At 43.7% G+C, this 27,762-nt stretch overlaps 2 protein-coding genes and 1 long non-coding RNA gene across 3 annotated transcripts; 2 read left to right on the top strand and 1 right to left on the bottom strand.

Moving 5' to 3' along the window:
- Nucleotides 1–1,006: 1,006 nt before the first annotated feature.
- Nucleotides 1,007–4,460, bottom strand: LOC131135859 (uncharacterized). Its single transcript, XR_009131663.1, has 3 exons — nt 4,245–4,460; nt 3,863–4,063; nt 1,007–1,556 (listed from the first exon to the last, which is right to left on the bottom strand). It is a non-coding gene; the product is annotated as an uncharacterized LOC131135859 (long non-coding RNA).
- On the top strand, nt 1,363–18,723 carry LOC131135857 (SH3 domain-binding protein 4). The gene is made up of 5 exons (XM_058082228.1): nt 1,363–1,533; nt 7,903–8,104; nt 8,519–10,869; nt 15,849–16,037; nt 16,305–18,723. The coding sequence occupies exons 2-5, from the start codon at nt 7,981–7,983 to the stop codon at nt 16,527–16,529; spliced, it is 2,889 nt and encodes a 962-aa protein (XP_057938211.1). The 5' UTR covers nt 1,363–1,533; nt 7,903–7,980; the 3' UTR covers nt 16,530–18,723.
- Nucleotides 18,724–21,262: 2,539 nt separating this feature from the next.
- On the top strand, nt 21,263–22,254 carry LOC131135858 (ADP-ribosylation factor-like protein 4C). The gene has a single exon (XM_058082229.1). The coding sequence runs from the start codon at nt 21,509–21,511 to the stop codon at nt 22,079–22,081; it is 573 nt and encodes a 190-aa protein (XP_057938212.1). The 5' UTR covers nt 21,263–21,508; the 3' UTR covers nt 22,082–22,254.
- Nucleotides 22,255–27,762: the final 5,508 nt, after the last annotated feature.

The following is a 27,762-nucleotide window of genomic DNA, read 5'->3' as shown; positions in this document are numbered from 1 at the left end:
TTAAGTGACTTACAACACTGTGTGTGTGGGGGTGCATGTGTGTGAGAGAGATGAAAGGCCAAAATGCATAGAAAAGTATATGTTTTTAAAAACAGCCGTGTTCTTGACCAACAACCACATTTGAAAGTGCTCACTGAGGGTAACCTTTGCTTTTTTATATATATATAATGACATCAAAGTTGATCGTAGGCTTTAATTCCACTTCCAGCATGTTGTAGGTCACGTTTAGTTAGGAACATTCACACAGACTACGTTCCCAAGCAGGAAGTGCTGCCGCTTCTCAGCTTTGTTTGGATTCTTCCTGCCTTTATTTACCAGGAACAGCTGGAAGTGACATGTCCTGACGCTGAGTCCCACTTTGGAAGGAGGGCTGGCCCACTTTAGAGTCTGTTGGAGGCACACGTTTATGCACGTACTTTACAATGTCCATTTTATGCTTTTGCATGTCTGCTCTTTTAGCTTATTTGATTACAACTCAAAAAATGTATACACTGCACTGTACTAAACAATTACAACAAATGTAAAGACATATTTTTTCAACATTTTTAATAAATCTAAATAGGCGGCACGGCGGTCTAGTGGTTAGCGCGCAGACCTCACAGCTAAGAAACCAGGGTTCAATTCCACCCTCGGCCATCTCTGTGTGGAGTTTGCATGTTCTCCCCGTGCATGCGTGGGTTTTCTCCGGGTACTCCGGTTTCCTCCCACATTCCAAAAACATGCTAGGTTAATTGGTGACTCCAAATTGTCCATAGGTATGAATGTGAGTGTGAATGGTTGTTTGTCTATATGTGCCCTGTGATTGGCTGGCGACCAGTCCAGAGTGTACCCTGCCTCTCGCCCGAAGACAGCTGAGATAGGCTCCAGCAACCCCACGATCCTCGTGAGGAAAAGCGGTAGAAAATGAATGAATGAATGAATATGCAAAATATATCATTAATTAAAAAATATTTTATTTATAGTGTTATATATTTTATTATCCATCCATCCATTCATGGATGGTGGAAATAGAGCAATGTTAAGTGAAATGTTAATGTTAATCATTCAATGTTAAGCGTTTTGTCATAAATTGATTGTACATGCTTTACTCTCAATAAGAGAACCTATACCGGAAGTGCAATTATCCTCTTGCAATATAATGAAATTGATTAAAATACTTCATAAGAGGGTTTGGGCATTTTATTAAAGTTATGAATAGTGTAATTTAATTAATGTATTGTGACTGTAGTGTATTTGCGGGGTGTTGTTTACATGATTACGTTTTATATTCAGATTATGCATGTTTTTGTCGCATATAACATAATGATGTGTGTGTGTTGATGACGGTGGTGGGGAAGGGCTGTACCCGCCCGAGCCCCTCCCCGGCCCGGTGACATCAGCCGGGCTGGCCGCTGGCCTGGCGGGGCTCAGGCGGCCACTCAGCCTCCAGCAGGCAGGCGGACATACAAGCTTCTCTCGACGGCGGCTGCTCGGCTTCAGGGCGCCTGGCTGGCGGTGGGAGACGGGCCGTGCGGTGGTTGGTGGTTAATGGAGGTGAGCTGCCATCTTTGCTTCTTCTTGTCGTCGTCAATGCGGGCAGAGAGAGTCGAAAAGACGCCAAAGTGTGAAGAATTTAGTGAAAGTTTCTGTCTCACGCTGAGGACACCGTCCTCTTTAAAACATCTACGTGGACGTGGACGCTGTGTCCAAGTTGTTTTCACAGTGACTGTGGGAGTCCTGGCTTTCTCTGGTCAGGATAGAAAAAGAGTCTGGAATCAAGCAGCTCATCAACATGGAAGTGTCCTTAGCAGGCGGCCATTGCTTGTGGTTGCCATGGAGATAAGATGTAACGACGCTACACCCGCTTGGAATTCATTATCATCATCATCACTCTTGATTAGCTAGATTATCTTAGTGACCGAAGTCCATTTGGACATCTTTTGGCGCTGCTAGATGCAAGAGTGAATATGTGGTTATACATTAGGCCGCCAGGGGGTGACGCGTTGATCCCAAAAGACGATCTGCGTTCGATAAAAGTGGGAATATATCACGTGCTTCAACTTGTGGCCCGTGGGCCAAATCCATCCTGGGAATGACATGACAAAACAGCAGACTGGTCCTGTCAAAAATAGAGGATCTTTGGGTAGCATTTATGCTGTAAGTTCTTAAAGGGGAACTACACTTTTTTAAAATTTGTCCATTATTCATAATACTTATGTGAAACATGAACACACATTATAACGCCAGAAAATAAGTTAATATGAGCTAGCTAACAATGTACGTCGTTTTGTTGATAGCATGTGGAATCTTAAAGTTGACTTTTTGGCTTATTGCCACAACCTTCAACAATACACGCGCGAGGCATGATTTATAACCTAGTGTTAACTTTTCAAAACTAACAACACATTATCAGCACCAGTAGGTAGCGTTACTAGGGAGTAGCTTGAATGTTGAAGAAATCTCTACCGAAGACCGGGAACCCTGTGAAAACGTGTCCGGGTCGTGACCCACTAGTTGATAATCTCTGATGTCTTTGCAGTAGGTTCTTAAGAACAGCAGCTGCTCTTGTCATATAGAAGCTCTTTGACTGGTGTTTTTACAGTAAAAAAGAGTGCTAAAGTGTTAAGAGTGCTAGTCTAAATTGGCACACCTTCAGTAGATTTTACATGAACTCAAGTTAGGCTAATTCTTGACTCTTTCTCATCCCTGAATGGTTGAATGGTCCACTTCCCAGTTTTGTAGACTGCAGCATGATTGACAGGTTTCAAATAGAAGCAGGGAGGAGTTAAACCAAGACCATGGGAGCAAGTAATAACGCTGATTGACAGATGGGTAGTCAAAGAGCATTGCCATGGTAATGCAGCATCTTGGAGTGACAACAATAACATAACAAAGCAGTGTTTTCCCCTCCACAACTGAATTGTTGTGACTAACAAGCAAACATGAAAAAAAACTGTGTGAGAAAGTGGAACGTGTTGGACGTCAGCTGACAACATCACCGGGATGGTTCTGTGGATGTTTGGAGAAAGTTGTGCCTCTCTTGAATGGAGCTCATTGTTTAAATGAACACATGTGATCTTAGATAAGCCTCAACCCTCCACCTCCTCCTTCCCCAGCGGGGGGTTAGCATACACCTCCTGGTCACGTCGCAGGCTGGTATTGTTTGGGCTGCTCGGTCCTGATGCAGACATGTTTGTTTGTTCACCTGCTGCCTGCTTGCACGTGAGTCAACTCCTCAGTTTCTATATGGGTCATGTGACACGGTAGTAGTGTAGTAAAGGTGCACAGGAATGGAGACTACACCACAACAGCACAACATTGTTGTTTTGTTTGTTGTCTTTGTTAACATCCAGACCTGTTTGTGATTGTTTGCGTTTTCAGGCTGTCGTCAGCAAATGTTAGAGTTCACCTGACTGAGCCACAGCAGTCCCACCAAACTTACACTTAGATGTAAACAATGATGTCAACGGCCTTATGAGTGAATAGTATTTATCTCACACCTCCCTGCAAGCTGGCTGAACAATGTATGTGTGTTTTTGTGATGTCATCATGGTGGTGTGTCAGTGCAAGACGGACAACAATGAGAGCAAAATGACAAAAGGGTTGGCTCCTCTTGGTCACCATGACGCTGATGTTGTCTCCGCTCTCCACCTTTGAATAATTCATGATCTCATCTGCAGCTCGACATTCCTCACATTCCTCCCGGCCTGAACCCTGAGCTCCTGCTCACTTTGGAAGCACACAGAACCTTCTTTGGATATGTTGTATAGTGGGCTCCGAGCTGCCGACCTCCGGAAATTGCCTTTGTCTCCCAACATCTTGATTCAAGTTAAAAATCATGGAATCTATTATTATTATTATTACAAACACCAAATGTACTCACATGTCAGGGCGTTCATAACAAAACTCTTTTTGGCTGATGATAGCATAAAAAGGGCTTCTCGGGCCAGGACACTGGTTGCCTCAGGCTACGGTGGTGTTGACTCAATTGGATAAGTTTGTTTGACATCATGTGACTTTGTGTGCTGGTTCAGCTGAGATGTCTCTGCATGCTTGCGGCTTCGAGGCGAGTCCCCGCGTGGTTCTGGAACACACAGCGTCCAAGATCGGGAACTAAATGTTTACTGTCTTTGACTGCTTCCATTTAGGCAGCCATGATGGTGAAGTACTACACGTTGTCAGCTAGCTGCTACTATTAACACAGCTCAAACAAGTTTCAGGTTAGCGTACAAGTGCTAATACATCTCAAGGACAATGTGCCTTACCTACACTGTGTTGTCCAAATTAGCTGATTCCAGATGATATTAAAGACCTTTATGGTCATGGACGTCAACTAGCACTCCTCCAGCACCAACTTCTGATGTCTGGAATGCAAAAATGAAAGAGGACCCTCCCTTACAGACATCATCACAAAGGCATTTCCTTCTTAGTTCCTCACTTCCTGATTTGTCTTCCCGGCAAAGGAGCCCCTTCTCTGACCACCAGGATGCTTTTATTGCAGTGAGACCAGATGCTTTTATTGCTGTAGGGTGAAGGTTGGGACTGCGTGACCTCTGTGATCCGAGGGATGAAGTGGACCCCCACTTTCCATTGTTCTTCCACTCCTCATGGGACTGTCAGTTCTGTCAGAAACAGTCTTGGAAATGTTAATACATCATAGCATATCATAGCAATGTTCAGCTACTATGCAAATATGCCCCCAAGTGGATGTGAGCTTGTATGTTAAGACTTCCCCATCTCCAAATGTGTCAAAGAACTCAATGTCTTGAGTTTTTTATTACATTTGTTACTTCTGAATAATAACTCCCACCCAATTTCTCTGCTTCTGGGTTTCCTTGCAAGGTGGTCACTCCTTCCTCTGGCACGTCATTCTCCACAGGATGTGAGAAAGGGCTGTTTAGGACTTGGGGTCAGTGATTTTATTTCACACCAGGGTTGTCTTACAGTGCTGGGATGGGCTGAAGGGTGGGTTCATTGTATGGGCCTCCACAGGAAGGGAGAACTGTTTGACAGTTCCTCACTACAGTCATTAGCTCGCTATCGGTTGACACTTTCACTCTCAACCCTGTATCCAGGCCAGATATCTGTGTTGCTGAGACACTAGAACCCAAAACAGTCCCATCTGGACTCTACCCAAATACGTCATTTACCATGAAGGGGTCCTAGTGAGATCCTCAAGGAGGACATCACAAAATATGTCATTCCTTAAACAGGTGGACATTTGTTTGGGATGGGTCTTTTGTTTTGGTTTTCTCGCGCATTGTGTTGTATTCTGGGTGGTCCAGCTGATAGCTCCATTGGACCACCCAGATATGAACATCCTGCGTCTGTGATATCCACAAGGAAGCACACATTTAGGACTTAAACCATGATGAATTGAAATTGTCAGTGGTTTTTCAGGGTTTCCCTGTGGATTTTTGGAAGCTGTGGTGGTGGGCCGCGTTTTTATTTTGACAAATACACATTTTTTCTATTTAAGTGCTGAGAGCACTTAACACAATTTTGTATTTGACATAAACTTAATTTAATTTGATGCCAGCTTTAGAGTAATATGAATACATGGGAAATTAATTAATTTTTGTTTCAAAATAACACAGTTAACACAATTAAACATTTGTTATAGAAATATGTCCTGTACAAAGAGTATAAATTCAGAGTCCAGGATTATGATCGCAAAGCAACTCGCAGGACTCTTAAAACTACTTTGAAAATATGAGGAGAGTGAGCTATTTGTGTTTAATGTGACTGCCAACATTTAAATTGTACTTTGTTTACACAGCACATCACTCAGTGTGCTTTTTTAATTTGTCATTAAATACACTTGTCATGTTTGAATAGAACACTAAAGTTACAAACAAGTTTTTTTGAAGGACAGATGAGAGGCTAATCTTTTCTTTGTTAGATACCATGTTTATATAATTCTAGGACACAATATTCTGTGCGGCATCAAAAATGGCCGATATCGAGAGATATTTGAAAATTATTATTTACTGACTTACTTACTATTATTTACTTACTTACTTACAAAAGTAAGTTTGCTTTTATTCGATCAATGTGATAGCCACTTGTAGCTCGCCTATGGGATCAATATGCTATTGATTACACATTTTACATAGTATTTTTCATTCTCTCAATAATAAGAAACAAGTGAACGTCTATTAGTCATACATGTGCAAGTGCCAGCAGGCGATGCATTTATCAAAATAAAGAGCAACAAAACATTTTTTAAAAATATTTTAAATAGTTTCAAACTAATTGTGTTTAATATGTACATAAAGAATGTAAAGAATGTAAAGAATATAAAATAAATAATAAGCTATAATAATCTACATATGTAGCTTATTATACTTACATACTCTCTTGTACTGTTTGGATGTGAACCGCTGAAGGACTTGAGCATCCTGCAAAAAATCCTGCTTTTATGTTTTCCTCTGATCCAGAGGTTCAGTTACCATGGAGATGCCGTCCATTAAAAAGCTCCTGCTTGCTTGTTTTCCACATGACAGGCTTACTGCTTGTCTGCTTGAAAGAAAAAAAAGGTTAAATCAGAAGGAAAAGCAACAATGTAGAGTACACGATGCACTTCCATTGTAGATCCATTAATCATAGATCCAATTTAACGTGTAGTTTGATTGTGTAGCGAGTGATGCAACTCGCAGCACAGGCTTATGAATTATGAACGATGGTGTCTGCTGCTGTGTTCCACTGACCCACATCTGTCCTCTCACATCTTGGTCTGTCAGCATATTTGTTTGAAGCAAACATGGTGACAGACAAAGATGACACAGACACAATGACACACAGGTAGCTGAGCGCACAGGTCAAATCAATGTGTCCACCTTTACTGATCCATCCCTTCTCGGCATTATTTGTCTGTAGCTGTGTCTCAATTAGCACGCTTCTGTACTTATATTTAATCGTTTGAGTGCATGAGTGTGTTCACATGGAAAAATATGGCAAAATGCAGCACACTCTGTGATCAGAATTTGTCAAAATGGTGAGTCTACAGTGTTAGACACTCAATCATCCCCATCTTGGCCATGCAGACAAAACTCATTTTTTTGAATTGTTATGCAATTGAGAAGTGGGTAGAAAACAGCTGGCAGATATTTTTGATATTTTTGACAAAGGTGTGTCGACTGATTGAAACTCACTATTCAAAAGGAGAGAACAATAAATCAGAACTCATACAGAAATGAACACTTAAGTCTCCCACATTGTACACAGCATACGTGAAGGACACAAAAACACTAAGTACAAGAATCAAATGAAACAGTAATAAAAAGTTAAATAAGTAATGTGTAGTGTTCAAGACATTTGTGATTTCCGACTGCCTGTGAACCTGACAGACTCGATTGTGTCTGCATGTGTGGGTGCAGGAGGACAGTTGAGTTTGCTGATGTGGTTTTGGCCTAGTTTGGCTGACAGTAGCCTGTTTGGTTTTTACATAAAGAGCTTAATATCCGCTTAGAAAAATCATTAACAAACTTAACCTGTGCTAAATTCTGATAAGAAGTAAGGAGGACATTTTTTTACCTTCACACCAGTCATGCTAATGTTAATAAACAACTTGCTGCCACTTGTGCTTGTGTTGAAACATTTACAAGCATGCTAACAGGGTTAAAAATGCTAACTTCCGCTAGTGATGTCTATAAATATGAAAACAGGCGCTGAGATTAAAAGGTATTATTGTGTTTCCATACATGATGTAGCACGGAGAGGCTCTACGTTGCTCAGAAGGCTTGAAAGTGAGTCTGCTTGATAGCAGCCAATTGAAAATGTAGCTGCTTGGTGGTAAACATGTCCAATTAGGAGATGCTGATCAAAAGGCCTCTGCTGGTGATGAATAATGGATGAACGGCACAGCTTAAATATGGATGAGCAATAACGTTCATGTTAGAAAATATCTCTGGTGTCTTTCAGAGATGAGGGGTGGCCGCTGACATCCCACTAGAGAACCCACTTGAACGAGGAGCAGGAGGAGGAGGAGGAGATCCAATCATGGCCGCCCATCGGATCAGAGCCTCGGCCAATAACAACGCTTCGCTCCCGCGCTGCAAGTCTGAGGGGACGCTCATTGACCTTAGTGAGGGCGTGTCCGAGTCCAGTCTCATTGATGTCAAAGGTCAGCTGCGCCGATGCTAACTAATTACTAGCTGTCTTATTGACACTGTCAGGACGTACCAACACTAGGTTATTCATTGGATGCCTAAAAACAAGTTCTTTTGCCGTACAATGGCATAGTGATTTTGGTTATTATGAAGAAATTACACTCTAACAAGCTATTTTTGATGTTTTGATGAAATTTTGTAAAACAAGTGTACCTTTAGTTGTGTCATTTAGTTTGCATTAAAGAGAAAAAATAAACTGAAGAAACAAGGCTAAAAAATTAACCACCAGTGACACTATGCACAACGTCAATTTAAATATGTTGTTTCTGATTACTCGATTAATATTAAAACCTCTTTATCTTTTTCCTGGTTTCACTTCAGTTCCCATTCGATTTTAAGTGATACTGTCTTTGGTCTTGTCTCTCCAGTGCCTTCTCCCAGTGCCTTACGTCTGGATGCAACTGCCTCCTTTGGAACCGCCAGAGAGGTGGTGGCCATCAAAGACTACTGTCCATCCAGCTTCACCACCCTAAAGTTCTCTAAAGGGGACCGCCTCTACGTTCTGGACACATCAGGAGGCGAGTGGTGGTACGCCCATAACAACACAGAGATGGGTTACATCCCAGCTGCATACGTGGAGCCCATCAACTTCAGAGACTCGTCCTTCAGTGACAGCGGGATGATCGACACTGTGGGTGATGGCAAGGAGGAAGCGGCCACAGAAATGGACCTTCTAGGGGAGTGGGCCGGCGCGATTTTGAAGCCGACCACCTTACATAATGGCAATCCTTTCACAACAACACATACCTCGACCAACCCTTTTCTACACGGGGGTCCTCAGAGCTCCCTGGACCAGAACAGCAATGAGAAATCAGTTGATCTTCTTTTGTTTGACACTCCATCGGGACCAGAGTCCGTTAGCAGCACCGCCGACCTCAATGGATTTGGCGGCAGCCTTTTCAACCCTCTAAGTCCCACAGGAGGTATGGGACAGTCACTGCGAAGAGACAACCCTTTCTTTAGAAGCAAGCGGTCCTACAGTCTGTCTGACATGTCTATCCTGCAGGCACAGTCAGACAACCCTCAAATGTCCGGCAGTTTTTTCAGCAACCTTAAAGCGCCGGCGCCAGAGCAGTTCCAGAGTAGGGAGGATTTCCGAACCGCGTGGCTTACTCACCGCAAGCTCGCCAGGTCATGCCACGACTTGGACTCCTTAGGTCAAAACCCGGGCTGGGGTCAAACACAGCCGGTAGAGACCAACATTGTCTGCCGGTTGGACAGCTCAGGGGGTGCTGTCCAGCTTCCCGACACGAACATCAGTGTCCACATCCCTGAGGGCCACGTAGCGGAGGGGGACACCCAGCAGATCTCCATCAAAGCTCTGCTGGACCCGCCGCTGGAACTGAACAACGACCGCTGCAGCACCTCCAGCCCTGTAGTGGAGCTCAAGCTCAGCAACATGGAGACAAAAACCACCATCACCCTGGAGATGAAAGTGTCTGTTGTGGTCAAAGCAGAGAACAAGGACATGACAGAGATTCTGTGTGTCAGAAGCGACTGTAAAGAGGGGCCTTACAATCGTATTCCACACACTTACCTGTATGGGGATACAGTCCAAGTGTCTCTGGACAACCTGGAGCCTTGCATGTATGTGTGTGTGGTGGCACAATCCCAGACCACGTCTCCAGACTCCACAGTGTGGGATCACGTTGTCAAAAAGATTACTTTAGGTGTATACGGCCCCAAACACATTCACCCCTCTTTCAAAACAGTGGTCGCCATGTTTGGTCATGATTGTGCTCCAAAATCTCTGTTGGTGAACGAGGTGGGTAAGCAGGCCCAGGCGGCACCACCTGTAGTGCTGCAGCTGTGGGGGAAGCACCAATTTGTCCTGTCCAGGACGCAGGACCTGCGTGTTGGGGTGTACTCCAACATGGCCAACTACGAGGTGAAAGCCAGTGAGCAGGCCAAGGTGGTGCGTGGCTTCCAGATCAAACTGGGCAAAGTAAGCCGGCTGGTCTATCTTATAACCTCCCGCAACTCTGCAGATGTTTCTGACTTCACCTTGAGGATTCAGGTCAAAGATGACCTGGATGTCATTCTGGCACAGTTTTGTGTGCAGACACCGCCACCACCACCCAAAACTGGGCCCAAGACATCCATGCAGCGGCGCTTCCTCAAGAAAAAAGAGGTGGGCAAGATCGTCTTGTCTCCACTGGCCGTAGCCACCAAGTATCCTGTCTTTCAGGACAGGAGAATAAACAACTTGAAGTTTGGAAAGCTGATCAAGACGGTCATCAGACAGACCAAGAATAGCTACCTGCTGGAGTACAAGAAAGGTGATTTTGTTGCTCTGCTGAGTGAAGAGAAGATCAAGCTGAAGGGTCAATTGTGGACCAAAGAATGGTACATTGGATACTACCAAGGCCGGATGGGTCTCGTCCACACAAAGAACGTACTGGTGGTCGGAAAAGTTAAGCCCATTTACTTCAGCGGGCCAGAGCTTACTACATCCTTGTTGCTGGAGCAGGTACTGAGGCCCTGCAAGTTCCTAACCTACATCTATGCCTCCGTCAGGACCATCCTGATGGAGAACATTGGCAACTGGCGAGCGTTCGCCGACGCCCTTGGATATGAGAACCTACCCTTGACTCATTTTTGCAGAGCAGAACTGGACAGTGAACCCGAGCGGGTGGCATGTGTACTGGAGAAGCTGAAGGAAGACTGCAATAATGCAGACAGCAAGGAACGCAAGTCCTTCCAGAAGGAGCTTTTGACGGTACGTCACTACACTAATGTTTTGTTCACTGCACATACTACATTACAGTTTTACTTTCACTTGCTTGTAATTGACTTTGTCAGTGGAGGCCTCTTGCATGTTACTACAAAGTCATTTGATGCAGCTGCTGTGCAGGTGTACCTAATGTTGTGGCCATGATACCACTGTCTGTGTACTGCCAACTGAAAATTAACAAAATTCTTATATTGTAAGTTGCATGCCTGTTTTATGAAGACAATATTGGATATTGTCAAGAAAGCCAATATTGAGGATCTGTACTCTGGGTGTCCCAATCCTATCACACACAGCTGACATAGCATGCAGATATTGGGACAGAAAAAAAAACTGAAAATCAGATTAAATTGGCCCGCATTGAAAACCTCCGATATTGGCACGCCAGCATCCGCTCTACCCAACAGTGACTGAATAGAGCCAACATAATTGCAACAACAGTGTGTGCTAATGTGTTAAGCATTGAGTAGGAACTATGTGGGCTGGGTGTATTTTTTGTTACAGTCCGAAAAAGACGCTGCAACTGAGTGCAAACCTTGTCATGCATAAGTTTCCTGTGGTGGCACAGGACTGGGGAAGTTGAATACGACCAAACTCATCAAGCATTTTAAGCAGCATTACTCCGGGAAACTCTCACGGAATGACAAGACGTCATCAGCTATAATAGAAAAGATGACCAGGCCCTGTCAGTGGTAAAGTCGAGTTTAAACACTTAATTGAGCATGCTGTATTATGCCTAGCTGCTACTACATTGTTTATAAAACTATAGCTGTAGCCTGTAGCCCTCCTCATAAACACATAATGGGGCTCGTGGGGGGATTGAGAGGGGAATCCAAAAATGACATGCACATTTGTAATTGACAGTTATGCCAATTTGACGATTATTTGATCGATCTCATCCTGTTTGTCAGAGAAAATCACATATTTTGCATTTCTTGTCCTGTGTCTTCCTAGTCCAGTAATTTTCCCATATTTTCAAATTCCATGGAAACAAAACAGCCTATTGAAGCAGCACTTGATAAACATTGGATTACATGCATTCCTTATTTTCCCAGGATTTTCCTCATATTTTCAAATCCAAATGTTGACAGGTATGATGGGAAACACTACCAGTGTGTTAATGGTTAACTGGTGCACTGAACCGGGTGTTGTTTTGCACTTTGCCAAAAAGTTTTATCTATGTTCTTTTATCACTTTTTATTTGGCTCCCATTTACTACTCTGGTATGCTGTCATGTCCAGTCATGCTAGTTGACTGTGCTTCGATGCAGTGTCTGTTGAAGTTAGTGTTTCAGTGAATTAGCGCGAAGCAACAAAACAAAGGCCGGGGAAGAATGTAGAGTTTTATACTTATTCAGAGTCCACTTTAATGCGCTCAGAAGGTGACAAACGAGCTTAATAAAGTGCAAAGGTGTAAAGTAAGATGACCCGTGTCCAGGCCAACACCGCATGTGTCTTTTTGTCAGTAGAACAGAGGTCAGAGGTCATTCAGTTGAAGAAACAACACTGTAATTAAAGTCAGAGACATTTATAGACACAAATTGTAGAATGGAAAAGAGCATACAAGAAGGTGGAGACGTTGTGGTGCATGAATGTTTGTAGTGGGATCTCACTCTGCTTGTGCTGCTTGTGTTGGTTTTGGAGCTTGGGTGGAACGTGGGTCCACTTGTGAGTGTTAGATCCTGCTCTCATCCCCGGGGAAGAGGAGACATTCCCTGATTGGCTGTGAGAGGAAGTCTATTTTTAGCAGCTTTGATTGTTTGTGGTCAGAGGAGTAAGTCCTGTCCCTTTTTTTTTTACTTACTGTAGTTCTGACTGACTGTGCCTAGCCTGGCTCCAGTCCAAACTTCCCCTCGAGTCATGAGACTGAAAAGTGCTGACATGTTGTAGAAGATTCTCAAGTCCTGCTCCCTGATAGGGGGTCCAAGAAGACCTCAAAAGTTTTTGATAGTGAAGGATGAAGGCTCAGGTGCCTGCAGATGTTTCCTGCCTCATTGTTCATAAACTAAACAGAAGCTCCAGTTGTGGACCAGTAGGCGCCTTCCCCCACAATACTAGATCCTGGTCCCTCCCATTCGCCCCCTCGATTCATCCATTTTCTATGCAGCTTATACAGACAAACAACCATTCAAACTCACATTCATACCTATGGGCAACTTTGAGTTGCCAATTAACCTAGCATGTTTTTGGAATGTGGGAGGACTCGGAGGAAAACATGCAAACTTCACACAGAGATGCCTAAGCGGAGTTTCAAACCGTCCACCGTGCCGTGGATCCCCTATATTTATTAGGGGGGAACATATCAGGAGGACCTAATTAGTCGCCTTATATTTACAAATATGATCAATGAAGTTGAAACAGAGGTAAGAGTCTGGCGTTTACTTGAGTCAACCTCCCCCCCTTTATTATGCAAACGGTTCAGCATTCACCCCTGCAAGCTTTTAGAGCCAGAGTTGAACAAAAAATATGGCTCCACTTCAGCGCCACTGTGGAACTATGACAATAGAAAACCAAAGCTCTGAAAACCTACTCTGAACCAGCTCAGAACTGGTCACAGTAGAAAAGGGGTAGGAGTCCCCTTTTGTTTTCATTTAGTCTCATTTTTCCATCTTTGGTTCTGCATTTTTTTTTTAGCATCACTGCCTTTTTTTTCTGATGACCCACTCAGACAGAGAGGGCGGTGGAACTTTTCGGAATTTGCCACTCATTTCAGCTCATCAGAGAGAGGGTCAGGGGGTCACACCAGTCTTCTTGTGGACATAATGAGACATAAGGAACATGGCTGGACAAACGTTGATGGAGCTGAGATGCAGTGAATGGTTGAAGTAGGATGGAAAATAAAGATGAGATAGAAAAGTAATCGGGCGGAGATTGAGTGTTGGAGAGGGAAGACTTGTATGGGATGGCGGTCGTTTATTAGATGCTCCCGCAGGTCACTCTTGGTTTGTGTTTGTAATGGAAGGTGACTTGGAATGCCTCTTTTGGCTGTCAGATGTCGGCTGGACTCATCTCGACAAGCTGATTGATGCAGTGGGGGTCTGAGGACCTTCAGGACAATGGTGGCTGATTGAACAACACACACACACACATATTGGCCTCGATGCAGTCTGAGTATGAATGAATGAGACTCCTGCTGCAGTCACTGCAGACTCAGCGTTCACCTTCAAGCTCCAAAGTCATCCACTTGAGTGATGAGGCGACAATCTGCATGCCACACCACTAGATGGCACTGTGACACTCGTTTCATGATGGTGAAGTGGATGCTGTTTCATTCATTCATTTTTTCTACCGCTTAGGGTCGTGAGTGTGCTGGAGCCTATCCCAGCTGTCTTCAGGCGAGAGGCAGGGTACACCCTGGACTGGTTGCCAGCCAATCACAGGGCACATATAGACAAACAACCATTCACACTCACATTCATACCTATGGACAATTTGGAGTCACAAATTAACCTAGCATGTTTTTGGAATGTGGGAGGAAACCGGACTACCCGGAGAAAACCCACGCACGCACAGGGAGAACATGCAAACTCCACACAGAGACGGAATCAAACTCGGGTCTCCTAGCTGTGTGGCCTGCACGCTAACCAATCGACCACCATGCAGGTCGTGTATGCTGTTTATAGAACATATTTAAACTAGCTTGTTGGTATGTAATGTCCTGTCCTCCCACTCTTAATGTTAGAGCCCCTCCACTCCTTAGACATCCTTAGACATTCCACACCCCCACCTCACTTCCTGTCACAGTCCTGCACACATCTGACCTTTCACATCACCTTCATTCTGTCTTCATCCAGTGAGACAAGTATTGACACAGGAAAGACGTTCTACACACCATATTCTATTTCTTCCACACCAGGCTCTACCGAGCATACCTTTTATGGACCTTGCTTTGAGCAACGCATAGAGAAAAGGGTCTTCCCCAATAATTGTAATCTATAAGATGGTGTTTTGTCTCATGAGCATGACAAGGATGACGTCTCAGCCTTGAACTGTTTTGTGATGTGTCTCCATGACAACCGATGCTTCCTGTTTTTCAGCAGGTGTTTTCCTCCTCAGGGGTTCACATGAAAGATGAATTCTAATTTGTTGGAGCTCCTTATTTAGCTGGCATTTTAGGATTGATTGTTGAACATGAACTAAATGGCTGATGTGTACCATTTTTGACACTCAAGCATAATAGTAGTATGTGAAGGTGCGGAGCAAGACACAAATGTTAAGTGTGTCGTTTTGTTGGGCAGAGAATGGTCACTTTCACAATGGGAAGAAGACATGAAAGATGTCTTCCATTGTTTAATTTTTTACTGTGTTGAATTATTAAGCGCGCAGACCTCACAGCTAGGAGGACCAGGGTTCGATTCCACCCTCGGCCATCTCTGTGTGGAGTTTGCTTGTTCTCCCCGTGCATGCGTGGGTTTTCTCCGGGTACTCCAGTTTCCTCCCACATTCCAAAAACATGCTAGGTTAATTGGCGACTCCAAATTGTCCATAGGTATGAATGTGAGTGTGAATGGTTGTTTGTCTATATGTGCCCTGTGATTGGCTGGCGACCAGTCCAGAGTGTACCCTGCCTCTCGCCCGAAGACAGCTGGGATAGGCTCCAGCACCCCCGCGACCCTCGTGAGGAAAAAGCGGTAGAAAATGAATGAATGAATGAATTACTGAATTATTTGGCCCCTTGCACTATGATATCACGCTATGATGCCATAGTCTTTAGCTAACCCAGCTCCCACATCCATCCATTTTCTATACTGCTTATCCTTACCAGGGTTGCGGGCATGCTGTAGTCTATGCCAGCTGTCTTGGGGCGAGAGGCGGGGTACACCCTGGACTGGTCGCCAGCCAATCACAGGGCACATATAGACAAACAACCATTCACACTCACATTCATACCTATGGACAATTTGCAGTCACCAGTTAACCTAGCGTGTTTTTGGACACCAGAACCACTAATATATGTCATCTCCACAGGCACTCTTGAAGCTGGACTGTCAGGGTCTGGTGGCCCGGCTGGTCATGGACTTTGTCCTGCTGACCACGGCGGTGGAGGTGGCAGGACGGTGGCGGGAGCTGGCAGAGAGGCTCGCCAAAGTCTCCCGCCAGCAGATGGACGCTTACGAGGCGCCACACCGTGACAGAAACGGCGTGGTGGACAGTGAGGTGCGTCCATCTTTAACTTATTTTATTCAACTATCAGTGAACATGGGAAGTTCTGTGATATTGTATGTTAGATATCGAACTGGGAAGAGACATCTCACTCTGTTGACGTTGCTGACAGTGCAACCACTTTTTCCCTTCTACACGCATTAACGTCACATAGTGGTTTCACTACATAATGTCATTTGTGTATTTTTTAGACAGTGTAAACACTAAAGTTAAACGAAACATGACAGGCCTAAGCACAAACATCATGTGACCTTTTTCCAGGCCATGTGGAAACCGGCTTACGACTTCCTTGTCACATGGGCGGCACAGATCGGCGACAGTTACCGTGACGTGATCCAGGACCTTCACTTGGGCTTGGATAAGATGAAGAGTCCCATCACCAAACGCTGGAAGCATCTGACTGGGACGCTGATCCTGGTCAACTGCTTGGACGCCCTGCGGAGCTCCGCATTCAGCCCTGCTGTTCAGGACGACTATGCTATCTGAGCTGTCCTGACTTCCCCCTCCTACCAACACCACCAGCCTGTGCCTCCTGGTCCCGGGACTGCTGGCAGTATTCCCTCAGACACTTTTTGTAGTCGTCGGCCCGCGGCGTCATGTATTTTTCTATCAGAGTGTGGCACAACAACTTCTTGGTTACAAACTGTGGATGGCGACATGTGGTTCCAGCTGTGTCTTCTATTTATTTACGTTCTATCTCCTGTGGTCCTTCCAGAAGCCCACTATTCCTTGTAATTTATTATTTTTGTGAGCTTTCCACTGACCTACAGGGTGTCCCTAAAGTCTGGATGCATCATAACAAAAACATTAAATAATTTATTTGATTAAATAATAAATAGTAGGGTTGGGCGATATGGACCTTAGCATAGGTCATGATATTTTTGGGATTCAAATTCAGAGTCTTAAGCCATATAATGAAATACACTTGTCTCAAATTGTAAAGCACATTTATTTATTGGTAACAAACTGGCTAACTTTTCCTCTGCACACATTGCTACTAAATCTTCAACATATTTTAATACCTGTGCTTGTGATGACAGAAGATGTAGTCACCCATGCCATTCCAACTGCATAAGGAAGATATTTTGCATGACACTTGTTTTGTTTATGCAAACATGGGTCCCTTACGTCCCAAACGTCCCTTACACTAAAGCCGTAAAACACGCAATCATCAAGACGGAGTCGCGCACACACAACCACACACGCTAACCCTGCTAGCTTCCAATCACGCTCAGTAAGAGGAGACTCAGTCAACCTTTGCCAGGGTTTATCGCCAAGTCAACCTGATCAGGTTGGGAGGAGGCTGTTCAGTGTTTATATTGATGTGGTGCCACGATTGAGCAGTCTGCCAAGTAAATACTTCCACACTTGAATATTCCCTTCACGATTACGGCATTTAATTCATCTTACATATCCACCGTGGCACGATGTCATGTCACTCGACTTGTTTACGTTTTATCATTTCTACCGGTATACGTCAATTTCTTATCATTGAAAGAATCTATACCGGTACATAAAACATATCGCCCAACCCTAATAAATAGTAATAAAATAACATCTTATTTAAATATAAAAGAATAATACAAATAAAATATAAAAACCTGAGATTGGCTGGCGACCAGTCCAGGGTGTACCCTGCCTCCCGCCCAAAGACAGCTGCTCCAGCATCCCTGATGGATGGATAAAAACAACATATGATAATGTATATTTTACAATTTTACAATACATTAAAAAAGAAAATATTTATTCATATATTACAAAAAATAATTTTATGTCGACAAAGTACTACTTAAATACTTTTCTTAAGACGGTTAAACTAAAATCTAGCTACACAGAATTAATGTGTACACAGCAGTATTAACATTGTATTAACCACAGTAAATTGCAAAACACAGCCATTAAATGTTATTTTATTAGTTTGTTTGTCACCGGAACTGTACACAAACTTGACAGTCTTGTAGTCAAGATATACACCAGCAGCACAGTGAGAAAAGAGTATTAAATATATTAAACAGAATAATGTAAATAAAAGTATACACACATGGAAGAAAAACATGTCAGCAAACTTCTATTGATTGAAAAATCCTTTATTACTGCCAATTCTCCCTATGGCTCCAGTCAAAGTCTGAAGCAAGTGTGAAGGCAATGGCTAGTTTTGGTTTCGGTTGTGTCGACAACCGCCGTTGTTACGCTGTGTATGCGTTTTGCCCATGTCTCCAGACTTTCAGGGACACCCTGTCCAATCGCCTGCTGCCAAACGTTCAGAACCAGCCTCGTATGGGACACGTACGTTCTGTCTTGGATGCTTTTAGAATCAGGACTGGACCATCGAAGCTCGTTTTCTCTTCATGACTTGTTTTTGGAGTTTCAGATGGAACCACTCAAGAAACGGTTCTGGTTCTGGTCTCATTCTGGCCGAAGGTTCAAATATTGGAGCAGCTTCTGCTTCAGTGTAGCACCTGGAGTCTGAGTTGAGGATCCATATTTGCCTGTCATGGTAACGGGCAAACGCTCCAAAACAAACAAGTAGCTTTTGAGTTGTTTTCACCGCATGGACCGTTTGTGTCTTTGATCAACATCTGCCAAAAAGGCACACAATGCCATGTGACCTGGCTGTGTCTGTGCGCTGCGTCCTGGATAATAAATAATATAAATAAATGTAAATATTTGCACCATCTTCCTGCGTCTTTGCTCACACTTTTAACCATGTCTTGAACGAGGTGAGCAATTGACCCCAGTGGTTTTCACCAGACTTATATCCCTAATAGGTGTCCCCAGAGGTCTAACACTGTGATCACGTCATCCGTCCATCAAGCTGTCCACACGTGCTAGTTAAAGCGAAGAGTGTTAACTCCTTGAAGAATGAAGCATTTTATGTTGAGCTGTGACTCATTTGCATAGAAAGTTATCAAGTGTGTTCATCAGGAAGAAGAAAGCTGCTACAAAAGCCTTATTGTCCTCCTGGTCAAAGGTGATGGGACACCGAAACCTGGTGGGGCGATCCACTATGTCTGTGTGTGTTCACCTGGGAGCCCCCTCCCCCCGCGTGTGCATAAGTGTGTGTGTGTGCACAGCGAGAGAGAAGCTTGGAGAGACAATCTTGTCCTGAGTGCTTTCAATGCCCATCAGCCACTTGTCTCACAGTTGGCTCCACCCCCCCGCTGTCAGTGAGTGCTGTCATTGGTGGAGACACGGCCACCTCTGCTTCCAGTAAACACCGGCGCCATGGCGACCTCCACAGCACAGCATGCTCATCTCCGTGGCAACCTTTGTGTGTGTGTGAGCCTGCTGGAGGTGACAAAGCGTGACCTCGTGGGAACTGATTAAGTGTGTATGTTAACGACGATTGTGCATGATGACCGTTGACCTGTATCTACCGCAACCAGCCACTAGGGTGGGGCTACATGTAGTCCATCAACTTACACAGCACCCCACCCGTGTTTTTTTTTCTCCCCAAAAGAATTCTGATTGGAGTGCGGTCAGTCGTGCACGACATGATAAAGGCGATGCACAGTGAGGCCTTGGATGCTTTTTAAGACAATTTAACCCTTTGTAGGCGAACAAGACGTGGTTGACTGCGCCCAAAATCAATAAATATTTGAAAGATGTAGTCTGGTCACTGGGTCTGAATCACCATTGGATTTTGCATGTTTTGGACTTTGCAGATTTTTGCATGTTCTCCCCGTGCATGTGTGGTACTCGAGTTTCCTCCCACATTCCAAAAATCATGCTAGGTTAATTGGTGACTCCAAATTGTCCATAGGTATGAATGTGAGTGTGAATGGTTGTTTGTCTATATGTGCCCTGTGATTGGCTGGCCACCAGTCCAGTGTGTACCCCGCCTTTTGCCCAAAGTCAGTTGAGATCGACTCCAGCATACCCGAGTGAGGAAAATTCCTCCCATTTGGAAGTCGGCAGTTTTGGGCTTCTTACTCTGCCCTTCTTCACTGCTTCATTTGAAACACTTTCTTACGTTTAGAATAAATCAATTGGAGAGGCTAAGTAGTTAGCTTGCTAGCTTACTGTACAGCATGTTAAGAGCGGCGGCCATCTGTTATGTCCCTGCAGTGATCCCGTAGCCTACGCAATGTGGTTAAAACAAAGAATAATAGGAGCGTAAAGATGACTATAAGACTGGTATTTCGTGTCTAAAGGGCACTAATAATATTAAAACCCGTATTTTGAAAGTCAAACAGGTTTTCTATGCTCTAACTATGACTTTCCTACTTTGTGGATGACTATTTTTCCCATACACTGCAATTCATCCAAAGAAATGTATACACGAATGGACACGAATAGTTTTTTTTTTCAACAAAATAGTTGCAATGGGGATACTTTTGGGGAGATATTACCAGTGTAGAGTATTATTATTATTTTTTTACATTGTTTTACAGTAACTTACAAAGACGAAACCTCAACAAGCTCACCGCAGCAGTCCAAATTTTATACGGTGTCTCCCTCTAACGGTAGAAAGAAGTACTATTGGTTTCTTGTCTTTCTGACGTTGGCTTTGTCACATTAAAGTGGTAAAAAAATATATACAATAATAAAATAAAATAATAATAATAAACAAATAAACAATTATTTTCGTTAGTAAAGTTAGATAACACGATTGCAATCTTTGAACTTACAATCCGTGCAGTTAATAAAACGTTTAAGATGGCCACAGTTTAACGCATATTATTTATATTTAAATTGTGTCCAATTGGCAGTGTTGTTTCTTAAGGCGAACAAATGAGAGGAGAAACATCATATTACAATACTATATATTTCCATTTAAAAAATTGAAAAATGTGAAGTAATACTGCTGCTTGGTGTCCTACAAGGGGCGCCAGAGTTGTGCTTTTTGTGAAAGAGACAATTACTACACGGATATAAGAGTCGACAATGAGCAAGATAGATTTAAAAATAATAAAGAGTTGATATAGTTTGAAACTTATAGTGGCCATAATTGTCGCCAGTAACTGTATAGATTTAAATATAATAAGAGAATTTAATGCAGTAGTTTGGGGTAGAACTAGTTGCATTTTGTCTTGCCGTTTTTTACCAGAAAGTGTCGCTAGTTTCGTGTACTTTGTGAAAAAGTGGATCTATAGTAATAAGCATACAATATCAATGTAGGTTATTCTTTATTATTATTATTTATTAAGGTGTTCTTTATCATGACGGTTCACTTTTTTCAGTCTTTTTTGTTTCCTTCAAGCTTCCTGTTCAAAGCCACTGGTCATCTTACCCTCTGATTGGCTCTCGCCGCTAGGGGCGGAGCTTGGCGGGGCCTCCTCCTCTATGCGGGTTTTGTTGTTAGTAGCGGCGAAGAGTCCATGGAGGACGTGTCTGTAGGAAACGCACCGCTGGGCGTCTAAGGACTACTGACATCCAGATCAAGATCCAGTCTAGACCGGAACTACTGGATGCTCGCCACCTGAGCCCCAGGGAGGTGGACCAGCCCGCCACGCCTCGCCGAGATGGGCAACAGTTTGTCCAACGTGTCCGCCTTCCAGTCTCTTCACATCGTCATGCTGGGTCTAGACTCGGCCGGCAAGACCACCGTCCTCTACCGGCTCAAGTTCAACGAATTCGTCAACACGGTGCCCACCATCGGCTTCAACACGGAGAAGATAAAGCTTAGCAGCGCCAAGGGCATCAGCTGCCACTTCTGGGACGTGGGGGGGCAGGAGAAGCTGCGCCCCCTCTGGAAGTCCTACAGTCGCTGCACGGACGGGATCGTATACGTGGTGGACTCTGTGGACGTGGACCGTCTCGAGGAGGCCCGAACCGAGCTTCACAAGGTGACCAAGTTCGCGGAGAACCAGGGGACGCCGCTGCTGGTCATCGCCAACAAGCAGGACCTGCCCAGGTCACTTCCGGTGGACGCCATCGAGAAGCAGCTGGCCTTGCACGAGCTGGCTCCGGCCACCTGCTACCACGTGCAGCCCGCCTGCGCCATCATCGGCGAGGGTTTGCACGAGGGCATGGACAAGCTGCACGAGATGATCGTCAAGAGGAGGAAAAGCCTCAAGGCGAAAAAGAAGCGGTGATGTTAGCAACGCTTGAGGACACCCAACAGGCTGGCCTGTTTACCTGCTGGACGCTCACCTGGCTACCTCCACAGAGACACTCAGCAGGGACGAGATGTCCAACTTTGCACTTTTTATTTGGACATTTGAAGGTTTCTTTTTCTGGGGAGTATTAAACATTTCAAAGCAGCATCTCACTGACTTTGTTTACTTGTAAATATGACAAATTCTCTGGGACGTATAAGACTATATGGAGGACGCTGGTTGGCCTCTGCTTTGTTGGAAATGGTCTCTTCCAGAGTGAAAGTAGTCGTAAAAGTTTAATGAAGTGTACAAGGCAAGTCAATTGCAAGTGTAAAAGGAAGTGAAGCACAACAAGTGAACCCAACAGGACTTGTCTTATGCTATACTACAATCTAGAACATTTATACAATGCTTCACCTCTTACACTTGTACATTGCATTGTACTCTTAAAGCTTTTATGATGGGCGTAGTTTGACACTGGAACAGATTGATTCCGTTATTTCCTATGGGAATCATTATTTAAAGATTGCTTAAGTTAGCCAGTGTGGCTATAATAGTGAGGTTGGACATAATGAGTGCAAATATGCCAACATGCTAACAAACATTCCTTCACACAATGAAGAAGACTGTGTGTGTGTGCGCTTTGATGTGTTTAACAGTGCACTGACGAATGTGTCGTCCTGCTGCTGTAGTTTAGTCTGGGAGAACAAACATGTCTCAATATGGACAACGACTCAAGACCACACACACACACACTTAACAATGAAGCAGCTGTAGTTAATGATTTGACCGTTACGAAGCTACAGAAGGTGGTCAAAATATTAGAAACATATTTGACCATCAAAAGTCAACATGTTCATCCTTGTTTGAGTTTTTGTATTGGATGTTATTAGATGGTTTACCTAATAAAGTAGCCATCATCATCATGCCATGTGACTACACTTCAACGTTTACTGACTCATAAAAAAAAAGACGAGAACAGAAAGTCGGGCTGGGTCTCAATTGGCGTGCTACTGGACATAGACTAAACCAAGGCGAAACCATGCACTCGCAGTACCACCCTTAATAGTCGCCATCTTGGCTACTTTGTGGAAGGCGAGGGGCTAACTCGAGTTGTAATTCTACAGACTGATTTTGCCCTTCTTTCCCATCACTCTCATGTTTAAATAATTTCCCAGGAATTTCCCATGTATTAACTTTAATCTGCAGTTCACACTGGAGATGGTTTCAACCCATGAGCCATAGTAATCTGCGAGGGCAATAGTGCAGTGGAAGAAACAGGCAAATATTGTGATTGTCATTTCTGCTAAGTGTGCAACAATGTTAATGGATTAGGAACAGCACGACGCTATCAAAATTCACATGCTCAGCAACTAAGTAGTGTACACTGTTTACTTTAACTGTTTGTACTGACTGAAGTATTCCATTGGAGACACAGCAACTAAGTAGTACTTACTGACTGAGTCATGCATGTTATTTTGGAGCACACACCTACACACAGTAGAGTACAATGTCTTTATGGTCTGGCTCCACCTGGTCCAGTACTTCCAAACACTTTACCTGTGCAGACCTGCTTTGTTGGCTGCTTTGTCTTCATCAACCTCTGTGACTTCTTCTAGAAAGGCTCCAGGAAATGAAACATGACCTCCCCATTTTGCCACGCAGAACCTCTGAACCAGAACACGCTGCATTAAGACAATGCTTATTGGATAAACACTTATCTGCTCATGTGTGTTGGTGTAGTGAAGGAAGGCCCAAGAAGATCAGCATTCTATAGCAAGGTGTGCACTATGACAGTAAACGGTATCTTTTAGACATCTTAGCAGATCAAATGGATAACATAGCATTCTCGAGCACATTTTAACATGTTTAAATGACATCTGCTTTGGTTCTTGTGGTTGCTCCTCAAAGACATAGAAAAAAATCACTGACGTCTCCAGTCGTGACTGCTTTACTTTTTTCAGTGTTTCCAGATGACAAATGAGTAATTATTATAAAAGAAGCTTAAAATTATCATATTTTGAGGGACATTTTTTTTACATACCCGATTTGACCCGATGTTGCTCGGGACCATCTGCTAAAGTTAAACATGACCACAGACCGTGCATAGTATATCATATAATATACACATTATAAGTTATAATGCGCTACGGCAGACATAATAACAGAACATAAGCTATAATATATACTCACATGTTAGCAAATTTCTTGTCGTTTTTTTCTTTCGGTTTCTGCACATTACATCCTGTGGTGACTATAACAACTTATAACAAGTCTTTGAATGCATCTTCTGAATGCCTTATGCACTGTATTTCAGTTCATTCAGGCATTTCCATTTTTGAAAATTCTCAATTTAGGCAAAAAATATCTCAAATTTGCTTAAATATGCATATTTTTGGACTAATACTAGGTTGTATTCAATGATTATGCATTGATTTATTAATAAATATACACTATATAAAAACCTGTTATTGAGATTCCGAATATCTTCACTTTATTTTGTGGTTAATGCACACAGGGGTAACATCAGTCAGAATCGCTCTCATATCCACCAAACTCGACTATCTTCTTCATCTCTTATTTTCCCTGTGTCTCCGTAGTCATATGGCCAGGCTCTGAACCCCCCACTCATACAATACAGCACTTCTATACACACCCTCAGCCTGCCCGTTAAATGTTTGAGCAGGCCAGGATTCCATTGGTGTGGGTGGGGTGGGGGTCAACACATACACACAGACACATGGCCACAATGACGTAAAAGAAGATTTCATGACTCTATGCAGTGTTTGTGTGATCTGACCTCATGATGCTTTCAAAGACAGCTGGGAAGTTGGAAATAGCCCAGTAATGGATGATGTCTGACATCATAGAGATCTAACAACATAAAAAACAGAAACTCTGAAGTGCTGTCAATCATGTTGATTGGAAGTGAGGACGCTTGCAGTAAAGTATGCAAATGTTATGATGTAAGTAAATGAAAACATATCATGTCTTGCCTCGTCTGCGCTGACAGTTGTTGCCGTGGTAACAAGCGGCACCAGAGCAAAGACTAGAGTACAAAATGTGTGACTCTGAACTTCACACCGCCCTGATGTCACAAAGGGTGGGGTGGAAGGGTCATGTGACACACGATATGTGCAACTGTGACTCTGATAGAGAGTCCAGGTTCAAACCGAATGCTTCCAGAGGGTTTTTCAGGTCCTCTGGTTAGAACACTTAAAGCTTCGTCAGCAGGGTGGCGACCCAAAGGGGATTAAAGCACTCGCCTTCCATTGTTTTGTCTTGAAAGCCAAGAGTGGCGTTCCCATGGTAATGGGTCAGCTGGTTCCCGTCCAGCTGTCTGTGGATATAGGAATGCTGGGACCCCTGACCCCCGCTCCAAATGGGTCAGTCAGTCAAAGGTCAGGAGTTACATTAGAGCTAAAATGGTAAAAATTGTTAACAAAGCAATTACCATCCAGTACCAGTCAGTACCAGTCAGTACCAGTACCATCAAGCTGACTTCGTAGGTCCTGAGCAGTAGAGCTAAGGCTGAGGTATTTTATGTACCTACAGGTGGAGGATGGACTGAAAAGAATAAAGAGTGAAAAGGGGCGGTGGTCCCACAAGGCCTGACATGATGCAAAGGGGCGCGGGTGGTGGTGGGGGGGGGCAGCTGACGGCCTAGAAGTCCAACATAAAGCTTTGCTTGTCCTTTCCCACTAAAGACCACCATTCCCACCACAGCACTAATGGTGACCGCCTCCCAACCACCCTTCCCCCCGGTCCCCCTCGTCTCCTTTTGTGCTGGGTCAGCAGGGCACCGGGGGAGGGACCGGAGAGAGACGGAAGCGGGGCGGCGACTCCAGCTGGAGGACGTGAAAGTGTAGGGATGGATGAATGACAGAAATAAAAACTTTAAAAGCATTAATACATTTTGTGGATTTCAGGGCCAGTTATAAGTTAAAGTTATAAAAAGTGATAAAATGCTCAAAATTAAATCAAATATGGTGGAAAGTTGAAAAAGCTAATGGGATGCTTCAACACGATGGGTAGGGATGGATGGATTTTTGTTCAAAGTGTCAAGAGGAGGGATTATACTGTTCTTTCAGAATCAGAATCAGTATCAAAAATTGTTTATTGCCAGGTATGATCAAACATTCATTCATTCATTCATTCATTTTCTACCACTTTTCCTCATGAGGGTCGCGGGGGGTGCTGGAGCCTATCCCAGATGTCTTCGGGCGAGAGGCGGGGTACACCCTGGGCTGGTCGCCAGCCAATCACAGGGCACATATAGACAAACAACCATTCACACTCACATTCATACCTATGGACAATTTGGAGTCGCCAATTAACCTAGCATGTTTTTGAAATGTGGGAGGAAACCGGAGTACCCAGAGAAAACCCACGCATGCACGGGTGAGAACATGCAAACTCCACACAGAGATGGCCGAGGGTGGGATTGAACCCTGGTCTCCTAGCTATGAGGTCTGCGCGCTAACCATGATCAAACACATACTAGGAATTTGTTTTGGTGAAGAAGGTGCAGACACATCTATTAAAAGTGAAAAAACAAAATATACTGTATAAATATATATACACAGTCTGCTTTTGTTTGTTATACCGGAAGCACAGATTATTATTCCAAAAGAGTCCAAACTAATGTAACGCATACAGAGAGTATGTCAATGTTCATTTGGAACATTCCAGAAAACCCTGAAAAGTTGCAACACGTTTAAAAAGTTGACGTGTGTAATGTGATGTTGCAACAAGCTCATGCTCGCTGCATAGCCGTGTTACCCGTCAGCACTCTGCAGAGGCGTCTGCACATAAGTACAAACGGGTCTGGACCCGCCTGAGTTGTTGCCGACCTTTCATTGCTGTTTGACGTCAGGGCAGAGTGTTGCAAAGAAGAAGTGAAAGAGCAACTTAAAGTGTTGAGAAATTCATCTCATTTATCAGCAGCGCATCACTTCCTTTCTGACGCTCACGCTTTACGGGAAGAAGCAACCATCCTCTTGCAATATTAATTTTCTCCTCACAGGGTGACAGTGAGTCAGTAAGGTGTTAAACCCAACTGAAAGTAACACTAGCACATTTAAGTGTAATTTAACACATAGTACCAATACAATACACAGTACAATAGAAATAAAAGATAATTTTGTGTTTAGATGAGCTGTTTAAGTCTCAGTGAACCTCTGAGCAATCGCCATGGTAATCTGATTACATAGCTGTTTACAGTAAAGGGCACCGACAGAAGGGGTCATACGGTCAGTGGGTGGGGGTATGGGTTGTTCAATTCCTGTCTCTTGGGGACATCGAGCAGCTATCTGGAAAAGGCACTCTTGTGTCTCTAATGAGCACATGTCACGTCTGGTGTTAACTTCAAGCATGTGAGTGCAAGCGGGTCAGAACATGTTGGTGTGACCAGTGACCAGGTGAACAAACGCAGAGAATGATGAATCTTTCTAAACCTGGAAATGTGCAATCGTGTGGCTTTTACCTCGTAGATTTTTCACACGTGTTTTTATTCTAACTTTATTATTCTACTTAATCCATCCTCTGTGTTCTGTCCTGCTATATGTATTGTTGTCTTGTATGCTGCATATGGTGTTGCTTCTACTGGAACTTTAATTACCCTGGGGGCACACAACCAAGGGATAAATAAATCCAATCTAATCTCATCAACTCTTTAG

The sequence above is a fragment of the Doryrhamphus excisus genome, chromosome 9, assembly GCF_030265055.1.
Source record: "Doryrhamphus excisus isolate RoL2022-K1 chromosome 9, RoL_Dexc_1.0, whole genome shotgun sequence".
Lineage (NCBI taxonomy): Eukaryota > Metazoa > Chordata > Actinopteri > Syngnathiformes > Syngnathidae > Doryrhamphus > Doryrhamphus excisus.
Note: the sequence above shows the minus strand (reverse complement) of the source record. Positions and strands in the feature narration are given on the sequence as shown.